Source organism: Nelusetta ayraudi, unplaced genomic scaffold (assembly GCF_046127955.1).
Source record: "Nelusetta ayraudi isolate G7.1 ecotype Tasmania unplaced genomic scaffold, CSIRO-AGI_Nayr_v1 ptg000017l, whole genome shotgun sequence".
Lineage (NCBI taxonomy): Eukaryota > Metazoa > Chordata > Actinopteri > Tetraodontiformes > Monacanthidae > Nelusetta > Nelusetta ayraudi.
In genome coordinates, this window is record NW_027466067.1 from 7,972,950 (window position 1) to 7,994,643 (window position 21,694).

The 21,694-nt window shown below is 43.5% G+C and overlaps 2 protein-coding genes across 2 annotated transcripts; both read right to left on the reverse strand.

Annotated features, from left to right (window-relative positions):
• Positions 1-765: 765 nt before the first annotated feature.
• lmcd1 (LIM and cysteine-rich domains 1) lies at positions 766-12,904 on the reverse strand. The gene is made up of 8 exons (XM_076025184.1): positions 12,514-12,904; positions 12,063-12,209; positions 6,464-6,549; positions 5,805-6,060; positions 3,943-4,092; positions 3,616-3,822; positions 2,932-3,150; positions 766-2,617 (listed from the first exon to the last, which is right to left on the reverse strand). Exons 2-8 carry the CDS (start codon positions 12,087-12,089, stop codon positions 2,489-2,491), a joined length of 1,074 nt encoding a protein of 357 aa, XP_075881299.1. The 5' UTR covers positions 12,090-12,209; positions 12,514-12,904; the 3' UTR covers positions 766-2,488.
• Positions 12,905-14,539: 1,635 nt separating this feature from the next.
• gmppb (GDP-mannose pyrophosphorylase B) lies at positions 14,540-21,261 on the reverse strand. Its single transcript, XM_076025185.1, has 10 exons — positions 21,130-21,261; positions 19,973-20,161; positions 19,725-19,805; positions 19,245-19,293; positions 18,981-19,123; positions 18,047-18,205; positions 17,800-17,878; positions 16,726-16,853; positions 16,449-16,631; positions 14,540-16,359 (listed from the first exon to the last, which is right to left on the reverse strand). Exons 2-10 carry the CDS (start codon positions 20,099-20,101, stop codon positions 16,228-16,230), a joined length of 1,083 nt encoding a protein of 360 aa, XP_075881300.1. The 5' UTR covers positions 20,102-20,161; positions 21,130-21,261; the 3' UTR covers positions 14,540-16,227.
• Positions 21,262-21,694: the final 433 nt, after the last annotated feature.

Below are 21,694 nucleotides of genomic sequence, written 5' to 3' on the forward strand. Positions count from 1 at the left end.
CCTTTTCGGGCTGTTCTGTCACGCTTCACGAGGTGGTTGTCAGACGACTTGCCGCATGACGCAACAGTAACAGCACGCTGGCCAGCAAAAGCTCGAAAATACTCCACATTCCTGCTGGCAGTATGTCAGCGCGGCTGCATTGGTGGTGAATCGACCATAGCTCATTCTTAATTTTCTGAGCGCTTGAACTCTGAAGCTATTTCCGTGGATGGAGCCAGCTGGGGCTGATCTAAAAGTACATCACAGCATCACAGCAACAAACCCCATCTTGGTGGACCTGATAAATGGAATCTGTTGACTCCAGAAGAACATCACTGATGGGGTTTAGTTCAAGAATGTATCGAAGGTCCAAGCTTGACAGTAAAATAGCTGGATTTTTAAAGTTCGTTTTCTGCATTAGTGTGTGCAAAGTAAATTCTTCCAGATTTGGACAAGCTCAAAAGTCCTGATTTTTACAGATGCTTGCAGTAAAGACTGAGTGACTATGCATTTAAACATATTAAAGCATTATGCACTATTAATATATACTATACAAGTCACAGCACTCAGACATTTTGGTTAACACCACATAGAGGTGAATGTGGGGGCAAATCAGGTTCATTACAGGACTAATACAGAGAAAATAAAAAAATAATCACACACAAATACACACAGCATTTAGAGAGGCCTTTGGATGATGGGAGGAATCCAAACTTTAAATATATGTCAAAAATAATAGTGTTGAGTTCGAGGTTACAGTTAAAATTCTTAAACCAAAGAGAAAACTGGGAGTTTAATCAGGACTTTATTCCAAAAAAGCAACAAAATATCAGACTTCAAAATCAAATCAGCAGAAAAAAATCTTTGTTTTGTCTGCTTTGTCAAACTTTGCCCTGATGTACTGAAAACACACTTCTATTGGATTATTATTGTTATTGCAATGAAGGGAAAGACATGTTATCATCTCTTGTTGGATCCAGTATTTCGTCTCGGTTATCTGAGCTGCCTCAACAGCGATCCATTAATATTCCAGTTTATGCTTTGTTGCACTGAAAACAATGCTTGGACTGGACAAACAAGTTGAACAACCAGTTACTCAGTTTCATAGTGCCAAAGGTTGAATACGTTTCCTTTTCTGCCATAGATCTTTCGACTTCAACACAATACTGACCGTCTGTTCTTCATGTCACATCAAACCAAACTTTGAGCAAACACACTTTTAAATGTTTCTAGAAAATAGAATAGCATCTTTGTTAGCAGCAAAATATTTAAAGTAACAACAACAAAAAATCTTCGATCTTTTCAGTACATTTTCACTTCTGCTCAGTTTATTCAGTTGTTTTGCTTCTTAGTCTTTGTTCTCCAGAATCTGAACTTAAACTTTAATAAATTATGTTATAGCAAGACTTGGTACTTATTTGAACAGCATACAAACAACCTCAATTTAAAAACAGGTATCAAAATCTGGCTAAATAATCCAGCCAAGGCAAGTGTAAAATGCTTTGTAATTTACATGTTAATAATTAGTTTTAAGCCTTTTTGAAACTAAACTCAAATCTCTGTCCAGATCTGTGACATGAAGTGAATTTAACAAATTGCTGTACTTCTCACAGAGCAATCTGTGAAGAAATTGCTCCAGGAAGTGATTGCAATTTCATACACATTCAGTTTTTAAAGGAAAGACATCACAGCAAGTGAACACGATGAATTTGCTTTGTTCCTTAAAAAAAAAAAAAAAAAAAAAATCAAACTTCTGGACAGTTTTGAATTAAATAAGCAGTCTTTCTTTGATATACTGAAGTCTGAATTTAGACTTTAACTATAAATCTCCTTTTCTAGAAGCACAAAGAGAATTCCAGTTATGCAACATTTTATCTCAATAGCTATTTCTGGGGATTTTTCCCAAAGTGTGTTAACTTTGCATGGGCCAAAACAAACCAAAAAATGACAGTGATAAATAGAACAGTTATTAACATTATCCCAACCACCAACCTCTGGCACTTCTTTTTAGTTAAAGGGAAGATGTGGAGCCTGAAAGCAGCACATCTGGCTCCTGTCACTGGCGGCGCTTTAAGCATCAATAAATCAACCAAATGCTTCTTTAAGCACTTTAAACACTTTTGTGTCAACTAAATATTTTTCTTAAGTACTTCAAACGCCAGTAGGCTCAACCAAACGAGTCTCTGAGTCTTTGAGTGTCTGAACACCTGTTCCATTGTTGAAGTATTTTCAACATGAATAGTCATTTTTCTTGACAAAGACGCAGTATTTTGAGTCCTGCGCGTCACTCGAGCTTATAGTTAAACAACTGCTGAGTTTTTCATATTGGTTAACAATATTGCATATATTATCTGGAATTCCGTTTTTGCGTTGCGTAAAATGAGCCAACAGTCAACACTAGACATACTACATCAGTGTCCGAATTATTTTTCTGATGGTTTTATCACCTTATCACTAGACGACATTTTGAACGGGGCAGCGTTAAAGCATCCTGCACCCCCAAGAGGCTTCAGTCTTTTGCTGAGTCTAAATGCTGGCAGGGTGTATCCAGGTGTTGGCCGCACTTCCAGCAGCAGTAGTGATGCTGGTGCCTTGTCCGTCCGTCTTTGGCCGTGTGATATGACTTGCAGAAGATCAGCTGAAGAGGAGACAACAGGAGGGCGTTGCCGGGTGTTTGTTGCTGAGTGGCCACAGCACTTTAAAGCGCTCGCAGGTTGAACTTAAAGGTGCAGTGTGTAAAATTTAGCTTGATTTATGATTTTTAGATTGGTAAAAGGTTAACATACTGCCCTTAAATACAATAATAAAAGTGTATACTTGCAGTGCAATAAAAGTACTTTGGTTTTCCTACCCTTAGAATGGTTCATATAAGGGTCAAAAAATGAGAAGACAACTTTCTTCATATATTATCAATATCTGTAGTCAAGTCTGTAGCAAATGATGTCGTCTTACCTCATCACAGCCGGCGCAGCGAGGCCAGACCGTCTGGCAGTAGTGCCTTCCACAGAGCAGCTTCTGATTGGACCAGAAGTAGACCAGGTCCGCCAGTCCCTCACCGCACTCTGAGCACACGAAGCAGGTAGGATGCCACAGGGCGCCATGGTAACCTGCACGCTCGGCATAAACAGCTGGCGCCTCTTTCAAAATCTCCTGATTGCACTGAGTGCAACGCTGGAGGACAGAGGGACACAAAGGGCTGGATTAGAGGCTCAGCAACACACAGTGTCTTCCAGTCTTTGTCATTTATAGCTTATTAAAACTGAATGACATCTGAGAGTGTTGTTTTTGCATGAAATGTATTGCTTTATATTGTTTTCAATATTCTTCTCCCTCCAGTTGTGCCCTGAATATTCTGCCTTTCCACTTAAACTGAATCAGGTCGGACTTTAGCTGGCTTTCCCCACAACACGTAAATATTTGTCTCTGCTGTTCTGCAACCAGAGGCCACTTGAGAAGCTTTCTCAGTTTAAATGTACTGCTTTTACAAACCCTTCAGCAAAAGACCAGTAAATATGTAGACTCTAACAGAGAATTTATCCTTAGATGCTTTCTTTTTACCTTGACAAAGTTTTTCTTCAATCAGAGCTGCTGCTAATTTGGAGAAATGTATCATTAGAGACGTCATTTTAAACTTACATATTCAGTCTTGGTGCTTTCGTCAGTTCCGTTCGTGGAACTAACAGCAGGGGCGACGTCCTTCTTGTTGCCGCCGTCTTTCACCTCTTTTGCGCTCCTCTGAACGGCTGCATCTCTCAGAGCTGCAGCCTCCCCAGGTAAGGCCACCTCGCCGACTCCCAGGGCTTCCTGTTTGTACTGCTTCACAAAGAGCAGCATGGAGGAAATCTGCAGGAGGAACAGGAGCGAGTACAAGAAAAATCACTCATCTGATTCACATTAATACAGTATTGTTTTACGGCAATCAGTCGTGTATGACAAAAGTTATTTAGTGGTGGATTAGTGCACCTCTTCCTCACTGGACAGGCTCTGGCACTTCATGGGGTCCTGGTCGTAGACTGGAAGCTGGCTGAGGAGCTGCCTGCGACGCTCCAGGGCACCAGGAGTCCCTGAGACAGGACGCTGAGTCGGCGGGATGAGCTCCATGTACTGCATGGCCTGAGAGGGATGAGACAGTCAGCCCTGTGACCTCAAGCACCTGTGTGTTGCCTGGGTTAGGATCAGGCTAAAGTGAAATCCAACCAGGGATCATGACTTGAACACATGTGACAGACCAGGTCCCACCAAAACCTGCTCACAGGTATATTTTAATTATTTGATAATATCAGCTATCAGCTAAATCATTTGAATTTAAATGTGAAAAGATATAAATGACAAAATCAACAAAATTGGCCACCTTCAGAGATGTCATCAGCAATTTTAAAGGTATTTCATACCACATGTATGCGGATGACCTCCAGTTATATTTTTCTTTTAACCCAGATAGCATCAACGAAACTCTCGTTCTGCATGATTGTATAAATGTAATTAAAGACTGGATGGCCACTAACTCCCTTCAGCTGAATGCAGCTAAAACAGCCCTTAGTGCAAATGTGCACCCGCATCCTTGACGGATCTTGTGTCCTTTTGCTGTCCTGCCAGGTCACTGCGATCGACTGAAGGCCTTTTTCTCACTGTCCCACACACAAGGTTGAGGACAAAGGGTGATAGAGCCTTAATAGTGGAACACTTTGCCTCATGAGCTGAGAGCTGCCTATACAGTGGACATTTTTAAGAAGCAGTTAAAAACTCACTTTTTTAGCACTTTGTGAACCCTCTTTGTGAGAAGTGCTATAAAAATAAAAATGTACTTACTTACTTGGTTACTATTGAGGCTCAAGTAGTTAAAGAGGAAGAACGTGTTGTGTGAGGTTGATCACAAACAGAAAGAAAAGAAAAAAAAAACATCTGACTAAATTCTTGGCTTATTGTGTGAACTCCTAAATCAAATGTGATGCCAACACAACTGGTTTCAGGTGGATTCATCCCCGTGCCCAGGTGTCGGGGGTGACACCTCGGTCTGATGTGATGTCTGTGTCACGGGAAGATAATGACGAACGGTCTGGAGCTGCACTCACACACTCTGCACCAGACTGTGTAAAACAGAAACCCTGTGCGGAGAACAGTGTTGGTTCTGGATCTGCCTCAACAAGCTGAGCACGTTTACGACAGCAGTGACTCTCCCGCCGCTCTGCAGCGCTCACTAATCACTGTCATCCGCATAATTAAAGGCTGCGGAACCTGAAACATACACCGGTCTGTTTTTTAATGGGAAGCAGACGCAGCGAGTCAGCGGATACGGAGGGGAAGCAGACTAAGCCTAATTCAAACAACCCAGATAAACTGATGAGCAGAGGTGGGAAGTAACACAGTGATAATATTTAGTAACTAGATTGTTCAGGTATCTGTGCTTTACTTGAGTATTTATTTGTCAGATGACTTTTTACTTTCACATCCTATATTTGCACTTTCTTCTCCTTACATTGGAAAAACATACTCATTATTTTTGCATTAAAAGTGAAATGTACAAATTCTGCTTAAAGTAATTCACTAATTATTACAGTTGTTATTACTTGAAGTGGAGATATTTCAACTATGCTGTTGTGTGGTTCAATATAAAAGTGGATATTTTTGAGGGAGATTATTCTATAATACCTCGGCTTTGGGGACACTGTTCAATAAGTTTTCAGTACAGAGAAAAATTAAAATGTAGAAAATAACATTGAAAAAAAAAATCAAAAAGAAGTATATCATTTGTATTTCTGGTCATCATTTAGCTGAACTGCATCTTCAGTTCCCACTAACGGGTTCGGCCGGAGGAAGCTCCTCACCAGGGTCTGGTTGATGCCGGCCGGCGCCCAGTCGTACGTGGTGGTGTTGAACGTTGGGTCTTTGCGAGACACGACCGGGTTGGTCACGATCATGCGGTTCCTCTTGTACACGCGCAGGCCGCCGCCTCCTTTTACCTTGGCCGTCAGATGAGCGTACGGCGAGTCCGCGAGGAGGCGCCCCATTCGCTGGTCGTCCTCCTGGTCGTTCCCGGGGGCGTGGTCGAGCACGCTGCAGCCGCACGTCACGCAGGCTTTTCTGAGAGGCGGGCAAGGTGAGAAAATAAGGCCCAGGAAGAAAACGACTCACTGATACATCAGGGTTCCATGTGTGCAATGCACGCTTTGCAACTAAAAACTCTTAAATAAGAAGGAGAAGAATGAGAAGAGGCTGCCTCTCCGTCTGGAGCGCCAGCATGAAAGGATAAGCCACTGCACACAGGAAGTACAAGCCATCAGTGGAAGAAGCTTGTAATTGCTGCTTATCACAGCTGCAATGTTGTGTTGTTGTTTTTTTAAACATTTTTCTTCAACTTATTGTGAGCCTTTTTGATCGAATACTGAAAAACAAGCATCAAAATCTTTACAAAGAAGCTGAAAGGAACGAGAGTTGAGAGCGAGTAATTGATCTATAAGGTAGCAGAAGAAAAGTTAAACTTTACCTCCAAGAGTGCGGCTGAAATCCAGAGCAACTGCCGTCACACAGAAGACACACAGCCGTTCCAACTGCAGTCTGCTGTACGGACATCTGACAGGAGACACAAAGCAAACAGCATGTTTGACAATTCATTGCATGATTTCTAAAATCCTAGAAGACCAATATCTTCCTCTAGACTGCCTGCATGTGTCCATCATGAGAAATCTGTTATGAAAGACATTTAGATTATACCCTCAGTCCAGGAAATATGAATCTGTTCATCATATCTTATGATAATACATTAACATCTGCCTTTATGTTTGCAATGGTAGAGAGGTAATCCTACTGTCTATGAATTAAAGTCTGTGTAAACAGACGCTGCTATTTTTACCAGTCTTCTATATTTGTCCAGCCTCAACATAATGAGTCAGATGTGGACGAAATAAATAGGAAAGGGATGAATAAAGACTCAGTCACAGCCCTGACGTCAGCTCGAGCAATTTCAGAGTAAACACTGATCACGATCATTCAAACATGAAGAAGTTTTCATTTTGGGGAGAAAAGAGACGTTCCGAGCTTTCCCCAGTGAGCGTGGGAGGAGGAGGGAGAGAGTGAACATTTCACACACACACACACACACACACACACACACACACACACACGATGACCTCAGTGTTCCACCCAGTGACATCATCACTGCACCGACAAACACTTCTTATCTGTCATTCCAACACGACACTTTTCATCTCCTCCTTCTGAGATTTGTGTGAACTTTGCCCCAAAAGTTGCTCAGTCTTAGTTAGAAAAATACCTCAGATATTCTTATTCGGAAAAAAAAAAAAATCCGGTTTGCCATGAAGCTCCCAAACTATGCGAATGTAGAAACCAGATTTTCCGTGAGGGTTTGGGGAGAAGCAGGGCGATTTCTTTAAAGTCTCTGAAATACAAAACGCCACTGGAGCCCACGTGGTGTTTCTTCACTGCTATGCGTGGCGCTTTCAGGACACGAAAGATTTGAAATTCATTTTGTGCATTGATTTTAGGATTCTGCAGACTTCCTGCAGCTCGTCAAGACTTCCTGCAGCACAGTCACATGGAGGTTATTTTCTCGTGTCAAGCAGCCTCTACTAACAGACTACCTCCTTTTTTGTGAGGGATTTTTTTTCTTCTTCTTGTGAACACATTTTGGCTGGTCCACATGAATTTTATGGTTGCATTGAAAGTTTTAGGGGGAAGATCAAAGGCAAGTTAAATACGGGGATTGCGGTTCTTGGGTTTGGCTGTTTAAAAGAGTGGAAAAGAAATAGAAATCAGTGCAAAGTCCTCTCATGAACAACAGTGAGTGTGTGTGTGTGATGGCTGCAGCTCTCTGATTGGAAACCCGATGAGACAACCTGCTGTTGTTTGTCTCACGAGGAGAGCGACTGTCCTCCCGTCCATCTGTCAGCAGGCATTAATGGACCCGTATCCACCGGGACATTCAGCCTGACGATCAAGTATGTCCCGCTCTATATAGAGAGGGACGAGCTTTTCCAAAAGTCCTGCGGGGGGGACTCAGTCACCGGAGCCCTAATGAGGTCCGGCACCGGTGGTGGGAGATTAAGTCGGGCTCACGTCGTGATTCCACTGCGCTCCCAGAGGTTTTAAATGGGGATGAGGTCAGAAAGACTCAACTTTCCTGAAGTCTAGTTTTCTGCCCATTTTTTTTTCTTCGACATCATTGGAGGAATGCTGGCCGTTTAAAACAAGAACCAACTTCCCTGTTGAACAGAAGCCTGCTTCACACTGAGGTTGCCGCCTTTGCATATTTCCAAGAAAAAAAACACAACCGTGCGAAAGCTGCGTCGCAATTTAAATGGAGCGCGATGGCATTCGGTGCTGGAAACCCAGACGGATGTACCTCATATTTAACAGGCAGCTCTTGAATAATCTATGTCTCCTCTGTGTCTGAAAGTGACAGCCACGATTTTCCTGCAGCAGAAAGTTGCTGAAGTTGACAAGAAATCACAGCTGCGCCTCATTGTTGCTGCCTCATCTCAGTTGCATTCTCAGGGAGAAAAAAAATACACATTTGATTTAGAACTTTACATCTTCTGAGGTTCCTCAGAGAGTGTTTGATATCTCTGGGGCTTTTTTGTATTCATGGCTCCGGAATATTTAATCACATTCGCTGTGCAGAAAATGAACAACTGCAAATCTTCTAGTCAACGAGAGACCAAAACTCCACTCCAAGAGCGGAGTCGGTTTCACACACGCTCTACACACCCTGAACGCACAAACACTCACACTTGCACGGCCTGGTGTGTTGCTGCCTCCAATTCTTGTGTCACAGACGAGCCAGATGGAGGGAGGTGTCGACATGTTACACACATAACTCATAGAGAAAGGAGCCGGAGGACTGACGTGTATTTAGAGGTGTGTGTGTAGGCCATGGAGGAGCTCAAGGTCACAGCAGCTGCCAGCTGAGGAAGAACAAGGCTCAGCGCAGGTTCATTGTTCCTGGTCCATTGACTTTGACCACTCACACCGAGTCATTACTGCAGTGTCCATAATCTCCAGTCCATCGTCCGCATACAGTATGTGACTCAGAAGTTCACTGGAAATTCCTGCAAATTCCTCAGCCTTTAACCAGCCGTGACACCGCTGTTAAAATGTCTGTGAGCTGATTTCTCGTAGATGAATCATTTCTTCAATTAGGTTGCAGAAACTCCTTCCTCGTCTTTAACCATAACTGGCAAAACCTAAAACCCCGATGAGTGCTTCTGAGACCTTCTTCTTGGAAACACACAGTGACAGCCATGACTTGCTTCTTGTTTAGTCCCATTGAGTGGAGCAACATTGAATGAGCCAGCCAGGTCGGACCTTCCTTAATAAGTCATACTAACATGTTGTTGGTGCTTAAAGGAGTGAGGACGGTGAGTTCTTCACAGGAGCTGAAGCTGCTGATGTTTTGTATACAAGAAATGAGTCAACTGCATCACCTCGACAGGGGACGTGTTTTTCCCCTTTCCCCCCCCCTTTTTTTAAACACAGAGAAGCGTGGCAGGTCTAAATTTAGGAGTCAGATAAGGCCAATGTTTGTCAACGCCCCGGCCGAGTGATTCCAAACACGTCGGCAATGTGAAGGGGAAGCAGCGGGAAATCAGGTCAGATAAGGAGACTGCAAGTTTCGAGAGGCTAGAGGTCGACCTGCTCAGTCACATGGAACCCTGGAGTTTTCCTGTCGCTTTCCTTTTCCATTTCCATTTCCTTTCCCAGCAGCGAGTTCAGGTTTGATCAGCTGATCTTCGCACATCGGCCGATGCACCCGTCTTCACCCGTCCTGCTCATCCTGCTCGCCGTGCAAGTCGCTTTGTCGAGTCGATGCTTCTCTACCTGCTGACCGACTTCCACTTTATTCCCTCCACGCCACCACATGGAGAGGCAGGACCTCTAGGCAGGGCCTACAGCAGGCACGGGCAAACCACACCCTGGGGCACCCCGGGGCAGCCTCTGGCTTACAGTATATTCAAACTTAGATTCACAATGTCTTAATGTGATGAAAAATTCAAGCTTGATCTTTCAGAAGACCTTTCTGCTTTGTCTTTTCCAACGTGAGAATGATTATCTTACGAAACAGAAAAACAAACAAACATCCCTCCTAGATTGGTTCCAAGTCTTTTCCAACTTTATTCACATTGGTATTTTCCCCCCCGTTTTAGTTACAGACGTCTCTGCATTGTCTATAATTCATGTTTGTTGGGGGTTATTTCCATCGCGGTGATGTCAGTTTTTCCAGCTACGGGGTGCAGAGCGGCACAGTGGGATCAAACCAGTAACAGGTGACTCTGATCCAGCAGGTTATTGGCTTCAAACTGACCTCTGGATGGATGACGGCAGGGGGAATGTGTGGAAGGTGACCTGAGCCGAACCGCTCGATGGACGACGGATCGTCCTCAGAGACTGACTGCCTGATATGAGCTGGACGTGATCGAGACTGACTGATCTGAGGCTGAATCTGGTTTAAAAATACCCTCAGCTCTGGAACGTTTTGTTCCTGTCAAATTAACAAGGACGAATTGGCTGATAACTGGAAACTGGACACACAAGAGAACTATTCAACTCCAGCGTTCACTTACCGGGACACTTAACTGAACTGAGCTCTGCAAAGTTGATCAACTTGACAATTGACCTGTTCACTTTTTCCCCAAGCAGTAGAGCTAGCAACAGAGTTTATCGACCAATTAGATCAACAATTACATCAACTTGAACAGTTTAAAGTGCCAACCGGCTCTGACACAAGTGCTTTATCTTCCTTGCGGTCTGAGCTGCTCATTTAAACGCCTCTCATAAAAAAATAAAGGCATTTAAAAAAAATAAATAAAATGGTGAAGTCATGAAAGTTACACCGGCAGTAAAAGGCATTTTTTCCTCGTTCACAGAGTTCTTATTGTGAACACAGCCGAGCGGTTTGTGCCAAATAATTCACCAGGCGTTAGGAGCCTGCTCAGAAAAACATTTTTTTTCTTGATGAAATTAACCTCTGCCTCACGTTTCACAGTTAAAGACAAGTGAAAAGATAACAAGCAGCATGATGTCATCTCGTCCGCACATTATCTGCCGAGCGCCCATGAAGCGGCTGTCTGAGATTTCTCTGTCATAATAAACACAACAAACATGGTGCAAAGCGACGTGCTCGTCTCGAATAGGACCGTTTGCAAATCAAAACTGGTTTGTTGGGACGAATGGAAAGAGTATGGCTCAGGCTATATTTTTTGGGGGGGGCAAATAGCAAACAACACATTCAGCCTCAGTTTTGTGCAAAGTCAAGAGCTTGACGTGTTTTTTTCCTCATTCAGAACATGACTGAGATGCTCTGGCACTTGTGAAACACTCCTGGCGTAAGTTCAAGAGGCGTAGTTACATTTAGAAGGGTTAGGTTAAACACCGATGAGCAGTTTACATTGATACAAACCAAAAACACCAATAATCTGACAGCACTAAACTGATTAAGTGAATTTTTAAATAATCTAAAAAACAGTTCTAACACAGCATCTTCCAACACTGATTCCTATAATAAAGTTTTTTTTCAACCACTGTGCGAGATAATGTCAGGTGTGCCATGAAAAATTATCCAATTTCATTAAATCAATTAAAAAGCAATAACGATAATAACATTCCATTGTAGAGTGACTGTGCTTTAAAATGAATGTGAGCATTTTTCTCAATTCCTCAGGATATCAGCTTTGTGTGCATCTAACCAGGAACAGATTTAACACTGAGAGTATCAATAAATTAGGAGACCAAATTGTCATTATTAGGCTAAAAAGTTACTTTTATAATATTTTTGGTTTGTCATTGGATTTTTTTCATTGTAAAAAAATATGCCGTGGCTCAAAAAAGGTTTTAAAATACAGCTATAATACACCAAATCAAATGAAATGCATGCAAAATCAAATATTTGATGAGGCGTCATTCACATCTATTAGCGTTTCTGTTGCTGCCGTGTAATGCAATTCAAACGTAAGAAGCAAAACAACTTGCTATTTCCTCCTCCAGCTCTCTATCCATCAGCGGAGCCCCTGACCTCTGACCTCCGGCTCTCCAGCGATAAGACGGCGCAGATGTCGGCGTTGAGCTCCTACCTTGTCCATGGCCGCAGTCACGTCCATGCCTCGCAGCTTCCGTCCGTCAGGCGGCTCCGTCCGTGTCCTCGACTGTCTGTCCGTCCGTCTGTCCGTCTCTCTCTCTTTCTCTCTCTCTCTGTCTCTCCTCCTCTCCTCCTCTTCCCCCTGAACAATAGGAGTTTTAAATTCCTCGCCTGTCGACCGCACTTCCTCTTTTTCCCCGCCCACCGTGGCTCCGTCCAGCGCTCTGCTCCACTGGCTCTGCGCTGCCCCGCTGCAATTTCACCGTCTAGACTTTCACCTCATTACTGCTGGGCAACATCTACTTTTTTTCCCCCAACACTTGTCAAAATTTAGTCTCACATTTGATTCAAACACAGAAGATCTAGAAATCCCACATTTAAAAAAAAATGTTTTCCTTCTTTCCTCCCCTTCCTTTACCCTTTTTCTGGGGAAAAACAAAACTCACCTTTCCCCTCTCCAGCTGCGTGCTCCTGCTTCTTCTTTCCTGTCTGATTTTCTTTCCGCTGCTGCTGCTGCTGCTGCTGCTGCTGCTGCTGCTCCCCCCGCCACCGCCGCCTCTGATTCGTGCTGCCGCTGCTGCCAGCTCTACTCTCCACAGCACATGAACTCAGCAGGTTTCTGGACCTCTTGATTCCCTTCCAACACGCCTCCGAGAGGGAAACCAATGGCGGCGCTCCATGCGCACCGTGCAAAACTTTATTTATTTACCTCTGTTGTTCTGTTTGAGCCTCAAGCAGCAAATCCATCTTTCCTGCTTGGCTTAAATATCACAAGCAGCCTGTGTGTTTGAGGTTTGAAGGCGTGTGGCAGCAGACTGGCAGGAACCCCAGGAGGCCACTGGCCACTGGTGTTGGTTTGGACCCGGGACCTTCAAGGCCTGATTGGACTGTTTTGCATTTGCAACCTGGAACTGAGACAGAACGAGCCCCCCGCTGGGAATCGTCGCTGGCTCTTTGCAAGCCAATCGCGTGAAGCCTGAGAACTTTCCCAGCCAATAGCAGCATGAAGAAATCCTCCTCCTCCTCTTCCTCCTCGCGCTGCAACATTTTAGTGTGTGGCTGAACGAAATGCAGACCGACCACAAAGCCGGTGGTAAGAATCAAACACAGCCAGACATCACAAAAAAGGCCAAAGAAAGCCAGCGGCAGCAACACGGGTGGGATCAACAGATTGGAGACAATCCCTGCGGAGGCACAAGGAAAAGCCAAGCAAGAATCCGAGCAGGATTCTTTGGATTCAAGCACAACCTGGCAGGGCGCGGCGAGGTTAATGACAAGCAGACAGGGTAAAGCGCAGCACAGCAGGCAGGTCCAGCCGGGTTAAACGCAGCCAGACGGAGCCTGGATTCGCAGGGCCACACTGGGGTGAAAAGCTGCAAGATACACAACAAACAGGCTGAGATAAACAGCTGCACACTGGTCTAGCAGACTCGTGTCCGCGCTTCTGTTAACTTGTTTTCAGTTAAGTGTGCGTACCGCACCATATTCAGTCAAATAAAATAAACCGCTGTGGTATTTGGGTTATAGGCTCCAGCAGACCAACCTCTACCCAGAGTGGTGGAGAATGCGGCTATAGAAGACGGATGGATGGGATCTGCCAATTTTGTATGTGTATTTATACTTGGGGGGGGGGGGGATTACACACACGGCTAAAATGTAGAGTTTATGTACACAATGAACAGAAGTCTCCACAAATTGAAATTGCATTTAATGGTGGCCATTATCATAATGGTCCCAGAGGCAAAGGCTGCAGTCGAGAGCTATTGCAGCCATGTGTAGATTTAGTCTGATTAACAACCTGAATGTTTTCAGCCAAAGCACGAGATTAAAAAATAAACATTGTGAGCAATGGACAGAGCTTCTGATCTGCTGCTCATATTTCTACTGGAGTTATTTTGTGCAGAAACTTAGAACTGTAGTGGGGGGGGGAACATGACTGCCCCCTGCTGGATGGTACAAAGCTGGTTGTGGAATTTCTTCGGAAGGACTTGATCTAACACGAAATTAAGCTGATTTTTTTTTGTTATCCATGATTTTCTCTGTCCGACAGCCTGACTGGAGTTACACACAGAATGAGACATTTACAGTTGTAATAATCTAAATCAGTGGTTCTCAACTGGTGGACTCCACCACGTCTTGAAATTTTTTTTTATGAAATTATGGAATTGTGTGTCCTGTAAAATAAATGGCCAGCATTTTCTCTCTAAATAAATATATTCTAAAAAATCCTTATAAAAAAAAGAAATGCTCACAAAGCCACGACCCGATCAAAATAGCTCCGCGGCTCACTTTTAGGTTGCGACCCACCAGTTGAGAAACACTGACCTAAATGACACAAAGACAGACTAACAACACAATCCATGGACCTCAGTGAAGTCGTTCTATGTGGGTTTTTACACAGACACTCACTTCAAATTCAGCGGCGACGGTACCACGGTTACACAATCCGAAAATGACGAGACGAGACAGAAAGATGCTTTATAGATTATATTAATCTCTTTAAAAAAGTACTTCATCACAGACTTGACTTCATTCATCCAGACACAGTTAAAGTCCAAACAAACATGAGCGTCAGTATTTGTTTTAGAACACTGTAAAGTCACTAATTCATCACATCCACTGCCGTCTGGTCAAAGAGGAGTTTAGTTGAGTGCCTGGACCGACGGCAACCAAGCCACAGCATCAATTCATGGTCAGTAACAACGGTACAATTTAAAAGACACAATTGACGGCGTCCCTGTGCATAAATGTAAACAAAATCTAATTAGTCCCAATTCATTATTTCATAATGTCTGAGTGTACACATCATTGCAAGTCTACAGGCCCAACACAGTTTTAGAAGAGGCTCCGCTGTCCATAAAATCCTCAAGTCTCACTGACACTTAATATGTTGTTCACACCTCCAAGTCTTTGCTGGTCAGGGCGACTCAATAAGTCAAGACTGACCCTAAAGCTAAGCTAAAAGGCTAAATGCTACACGGAACACTTGCGCATTAGCTTCTAGCAGTTACATTCACTGCATTAGTGGTGATTGACAGCTGAGTCGAAGGATATTTTATGCTGTGCCAAACTGTTGAGGGTAAAGATGCTCTACCGGCATTTTACATCTAAAGAATGACCTTAGATGTAAAAGGACTTGGCTTTCTTTACCATACGTATAGTATGGACGTATACCGTACGTATATGCTGGATAAGGGTTTTCCTGAATTCAGTTAATCATTTAAAACAACAATAATAATAACAACATAATAATAATTAAAAAAAATCAAATCTCTCAGGGTGAATAAGAAAATAAATTGACATTAATTCACAAAATCTCTACAGATTGTGTGGTTACAGAGTAACCAGCAAGGTTTTGCTGCCCTCAAAATGTGAGTGTTCCTCAGTACAATATGAGCAACCGCACAATTAGTCACTGGATGAAGATGTTTCACCACTGGAGGGCAGCAAAAAGGTTTTACAGTGGTAGTGAGTGAATGAGCGAGGTTACAATTTCAGCAAATCAAAATGATGCAGTAGCGTTACATGAATAGATTCGACAGTAAATAAACTTACTAAGCAAATCGCTATTTAACAAAAAAGCGCACCCCATTCTCATCGCAATAACTAGTTTGGTTTTGAAACCGGTCGCTCCTGTGACGCGAGGGAAGAAAGACGAGACAAAAACAGTCAAGGTCAGAAAGGCAATGAGGCAACGTAAACACCATCCAAAACTGCATCCCTCACTGGAAGCAACTGCATTTTGTTCAGCGTCGGATCTGCAATGTGTTATTTTGTCGACGGGAGTTCCAGTCAACGCATCTGTCAGTGCCCCGTCCCAGGATACTGTGGCCGTCCAGTTGATGCCAATGCATAGTGAAATTAAACAGCAGCTCTCAGATTGCTCCCAATTTCCCTCCACCACCTGATTTAAAAGAGCGGTCGCCGGTCGTGCAGCCTGGTGTTTCAGAGCTCGCACAGAACCAGAACCGGAACCGGCGCTCGGCCGCATCCGGCGCCCCCTGGTTCGATCGGCTCGCCGCGCAGCCAAGCAGGGCTCAAAAAACACAGTCCAAATCAACCACCAAAAAAAATAAACTTCTCCCTCTGTTCCCCATTTTTTTTTTTTTTTATCCTTCGCCCATCTCGCTCATGCACAGTTTGGGTGCAGCTTTGTGCTTCTACATGATGATCCGCGGCTCCGGCACCGAGTCGTTGATGGATTTGTGAGGCAGGACGTTGGCGCCGTTCAGGTAAAGCTCGTCGTTCACGATCACGTCCTCGCCGAGCACCGTCACGTTCTCCATGCGGACCTGACGGGACAGATTGGCCCACAGTTGAGTCGTTTTAAAGTCAAATCTGGACCCTCGTAAGTGGCGTCGCTTCAGCGAGCGCTACTCACCCACTGGCCGACAGAGGAGCTCCAGCCCACGATGCAGCTCTCCAGCCAGGAGTGCGATCGCACCCGCGCTCCCTTCAACACGGTGCAGCGCTTTATCCTCACGCCGTCCTCCACCACCACGCCGGCGCCGATGGTGACGTTGGGGCCGATGGTGCAGTTCTCTCCAATCTGTGCCGTCGGGTCCTACGGAGGAGCGGCGGGGGACGGAGGAGGGTTAGGGAGCGCTCGCTACCGGCTGGACGCCAGGCAGACGGGAGGCGGGGCGACCACGACTCACCACCAGAACGTTGCCGAGGAAGCCGGGTCCCGTGTGCAGGCGCTCGGGAGCGCGCTGGCGCAGCGACTGGAGGTACATGCACATCCCCGTCAGGAAGTCCTTGGGCTGGCCGATGTCCATCCAGAAGCCTGCAGAGGGACGGAGAGACGGGGAGTGAACAGAACAGGTGCATGAGTGAAAATGATGGGAGGAATAGATGTGCTGGTGTCTCAGAGATTTGACTATGGGACCCAAATGTGTCTTCTGGGATGTGCAGTAATTCGTTCCTGACCCTCCACAGCCTGGCTGGAACATTCCAGACCTCTGCGTGTTCTTCTTTTTATTCATCCAACAATGTCAGAAACTCTTACTGTCGGCAACCAAGAATATTCTATTAATATGCTACAGCGCAAAACACGTACATATGCCTCTAGTTATGGGAATTTTATCAGAAACACACAATCTGGAGGGATTAAGGGTGCTAAAACTACAACAGAAGCACATATATATTTTTTTGTTTGTTTTGGCGTAAACTCTGCCTTAACTAACAAGCTACAGTACATCAGCTCCAGAGAGGAATAACGATCCAGGGACAAACCGATTCCAAGCTTCTGTGACTGGTTTGGATCACAGTTGGTTTTGATTCACAGTGAAATCCTCCAGTACACAAACTTTGGTCAACAGTCAGTTGGTATCAGTGTTTCTCAGACAGCGATTCCTCTCAGAAGCCACACACTACTTGTCTGTGTGCAAACTTACGTCGGGCGGTGCTGTGAGCTGCAAAGCCAGAGCCAGGACAAAGGTCAACGGCCCGATTATGTAATTCACAATCACGATCCAACAGCCTTCTATTTACTGAATACAGTACTAAAGCGCTCACCTTCCACTCTGACTGCGCAAAGAAAAAGATATCGCTGTTGCTTAAAACTACAGAAACAGCATTTTGCATGAAGAGCTCATTTCAGCTTCTTGAAGTGATTCGTACTGTGATATTTTCAATCAACAAATATATCGATTTAAAATCAGACAATACTGTATATGTATGCTGAGTTAGTTCGAGCCATCTGGGTTGAAGTGAGCTGCAGTGGTAGTTACCCTGCAGCTCCATGGCGTACAGGTGTCCCTCCTCAGCCATGAAAGGAAATATCTCTTTCTCGATGGACGTTGGTCTCAGCTGCACACACAAACATGGAAGAAATGTCAGAATCAGTAGGTGCAGTACACAGTAAAGTAATAATCATTAGAATCATCAGAAAATGTCCAGTTTCATATTTAATAGCTACATATTTAATTGAACACAGTCTTTTAACAGCGTGTCTGACCGAGTGTGAGAGAGCCTCACCTGAATTCTGCTAAGCATGCTGGGATTGAAGATGTACATGCCGGCGTTGATCTTATTGGACACGAAGACCTGCGGCTTCTCCACGAAGCGATGTATTCTGCCAGAGTCGGCCTCGAACACCACCACGCCGTACTTGGAAGGCTCCTCCACTCGCGTCACCTTCAAGCACAATCTGACTTTAGGAAACTTTGCATCATCGCCAATCACAGGTCAAATTTACCCTCGACTCAAGCAGTCTGGAATTCTGACAAAGCAGCAGCAATGCATAGATGTGATCACACATTTATCACTGACAAATATTAGAACTCTTATAATTTCATGAATATTATAATTGCTTTAATGTGTTATTAACGAGTTATTAATGCGTTATTAACATGTTGACTTTGACAGCCCTAGCTGCAACATAAAACTCAACTGGTGAGACTGGTAAGTATCCGCTTCAAAGACTGTAGGTCAAACTTGAGCCAATCTTTAAGGCTGCATAAACGAAAAGAATGTTGTCCCTGTCCTCTATTTGAGGAGTCCCAGTTACTGCCATCCAACAGGAGATATAGAGTAGCCAAATTTAGGTTAAACAGACTGAGGAACTCTTTTATACCTCAGTCTGTTAACATGTCAAATAATTGTTAGTTTAGGGACTTCTTTACGAAATTTTAGGGACTACTTTAGGGAATTCTGACAATAAAGGAAACCAATCAATCAATCAATCAATCAATCAATCAATCAATCAATCAATCAATCAACTCTGATCAGCTGTAATGTCATTAAAAATATTGAAACTAAAAAAAAGCTTATTTCACTTTAAACAACTCTGATTTGTCAGTTGGTGGATTTTATTTAGTCTGACCATCAAGGATTTGCCCCCGACCTCCTACCATTGTTAAATAGTACACAGTCAGGAACATATTAAAAGTCTGTGTTGTGTCTAACTCACCACGATGGTTCCCTCCTTGCCGTGGTTGTTGTGGAACTGAAGCATATCCTTGAAGGGAAAATCGCAGATCACGTCTGAGTTCAGGACAAAGAAGGGCTCGTTGTCGACCGTGAGGAGGTCTCTGGCCAGCGCCAGGGGGCCCGCTACACACAAACACACCAACGTTAAAACCTTCCCATCGTTAGATTTGTCTTTTTAGTCAAAGGCAGCTCTTATAAGTGTGACAAACTAAACACAACAGGTTTGTGGTGGGGACAAACTCACCTGTTCCGAGAGGCTCCTTCTCATGAGACAGTGAAATGCGAATGCCCAGCTGGGAGAAAAACAGAGGGGAACTTTCAGGATGCTGTTTTACTGTACGAGAAGTGTTTATTGGGAAATAAAAACCTTAGATTTCACTTTGAATTTACTTTTATAATGATATAATAATAATGCCCTTATAATAATAAAAGTAAAAGTAAATCATTTTTGTCCACACTGGAAATTCATATATTTATTATGCCCTAAGTGAAGTCTAACATCACTGCAATCCAAGAGGGGGCTGGTCCCTATTCAGGTACAAGGATCTTCAAATCTATCCTCAGATCAGATGGTGAAAGGAAGCAATAACAACAGTTCATATATTTGCTGATTTCTGCTTTTGAAAACTGTAAAAATGTTTTTAAAAATCCGACAATATCTGCAATGACTCACAGTGGTTGTGATGATGATGGGGTGTGTACACGTTAGTCAGTTTGCACTTACCCTCTTCTCCTGGATTCTCATCTCTCTCTCCAGGAGGTCTGACATGTAGCTCACAGCTAGAATCACATGGTCCACACCAGCCTGACACACACACACACACACACACACACACACACACACACACACACACACACACACACACACACACAGAGTAGAAAAGCGAGAAGAATGATAAATCAAATGGAATAAATTCAGACAGAAGAAAGCAGATTTCATGTCCACTCTGCTCTGCCGCTCCCTCTCCATACCTTGACCAGCGCCTCCACCTGGTGCAGCAGGATGGGTTTGTTGCAGAATTCCACCAGCGGTTTGGGAACGCTTAGCGTGAGCGGACGCAGCCTAGTGCCGTAGCCACCGACCAGGATCAGAGCCTTCATGTTTTCTGTTGTTGACACTCAGCACCCGGGATGCCACTCAATGGCAACGCAGCAAACAGCCTGAGCAGGAGAGAGTGTCACATTAAGATGAGTCACTGTTCAGCTGAACACATCAATCACGCTCGGTTGGAGCGACAGATTCTGGATGCTCAATAGAAAACAAAAGAAAGTAATCGTTAATCAAGACTTGATTTTCTAATCAGATTTGATGCTGTACTTGATGACCTACAGTATATCTATAATACATTATATGAAACTTTAATAGTATACATTTGACAATAGTTGTCAATGTAATTGTAATATAACACGTGTAGAATTATTAGTAGCCAGTTACTTTATGAAGTAACGATGTGTATAAAAAATATGTTGTGATCAGACTAACTAGAGACTATCCTGCGAGAGGACGGCGGTTTAACTGGTTCAACTCACTGGGCTTAAAGTCAGTCTTGAATTTACACAGAGGATTGCGTCAAATTCAGAGTGTAAGAACGGGATAAATTCATGTTGTTGTTATTGTTGTTTTTAAATCTATTTTAATTACGCGTACACTAAAATAGGTTTATTGTGTCCTCGTTAGTAGACTTGCCCCCGATCGCGAACTCATTCATTCGTGGTTTGGGTCTGTTCTCTGATTGTTTGCTCTCAATAAAACAACAACTTTAACAGTGGATGCAAGACTTCGAATTTAGATGAGAGCACTGGTCTGTGATGCTCCTTATTCACTATCAGTGGTGGATTATCTCGTTCTTGCAATAAAGCAATTACGTGTTTTCAAATCATGAATCATGAGATGGTGTAATAACATCGCGGTTATTAGCACACTAAACACACGCTGTATACAAATGATTGCAGTCAATCGTAGGTAAATTTACTGTGATTGGAGGCAATTGACGTTAGCCAAACTAGCTAACTTACAGCTGACTTAAATGACATTTAAAAACAACGTGTTTTGTTCCGCTAACTAGCTTATACAACCGTGCGCCTCCTGTGTTCACTTCATGACAGTAAAATAAGACAAATTAACTTACGATTATTTCTTCTCAAAAGTGTCCACGAGATTTATGAATCACCTACTCCCAGGGAATGACACGTAAGAACGAAGTGCGAGTTCATTGTTTAGTTTCCGGCTCAGCTGGTTTGTGGTTCAAGTCAATAGATTACATTACATTACATACCACATCCTAATAAAATTTCAAAATAAAACTAAACAAAACTTAACAAACTTGAATAATTTTCAAATTCAATATTTGAGCTTTTGTAGTAAAGCAAAACTAACTATCAAGGTGGTTGAAAAAATATGTTTCGTACCATTTGCGTGTCTCACTGTGTGTGTTTTGCGATTTTTTAGACGTTCGATGTATCCATTTCCGGTTGCTGAAAACAACTTGATGTATGCCTCTCGTCGCCGTCTCTAAGCCGGGGAATGTTACAACCCGTAGGGGTCTTTAAATGAAAATGAAAATGAAAATTAGCAATAGATTACTAATTATTCAATAACACAACTAGATACAGATTATTTCAATGGATGCAAGCTCATCTTTTTCCAAATTATTTTCTGAAAACTTTTTAAAACGCCTCAGACACCCGACAATA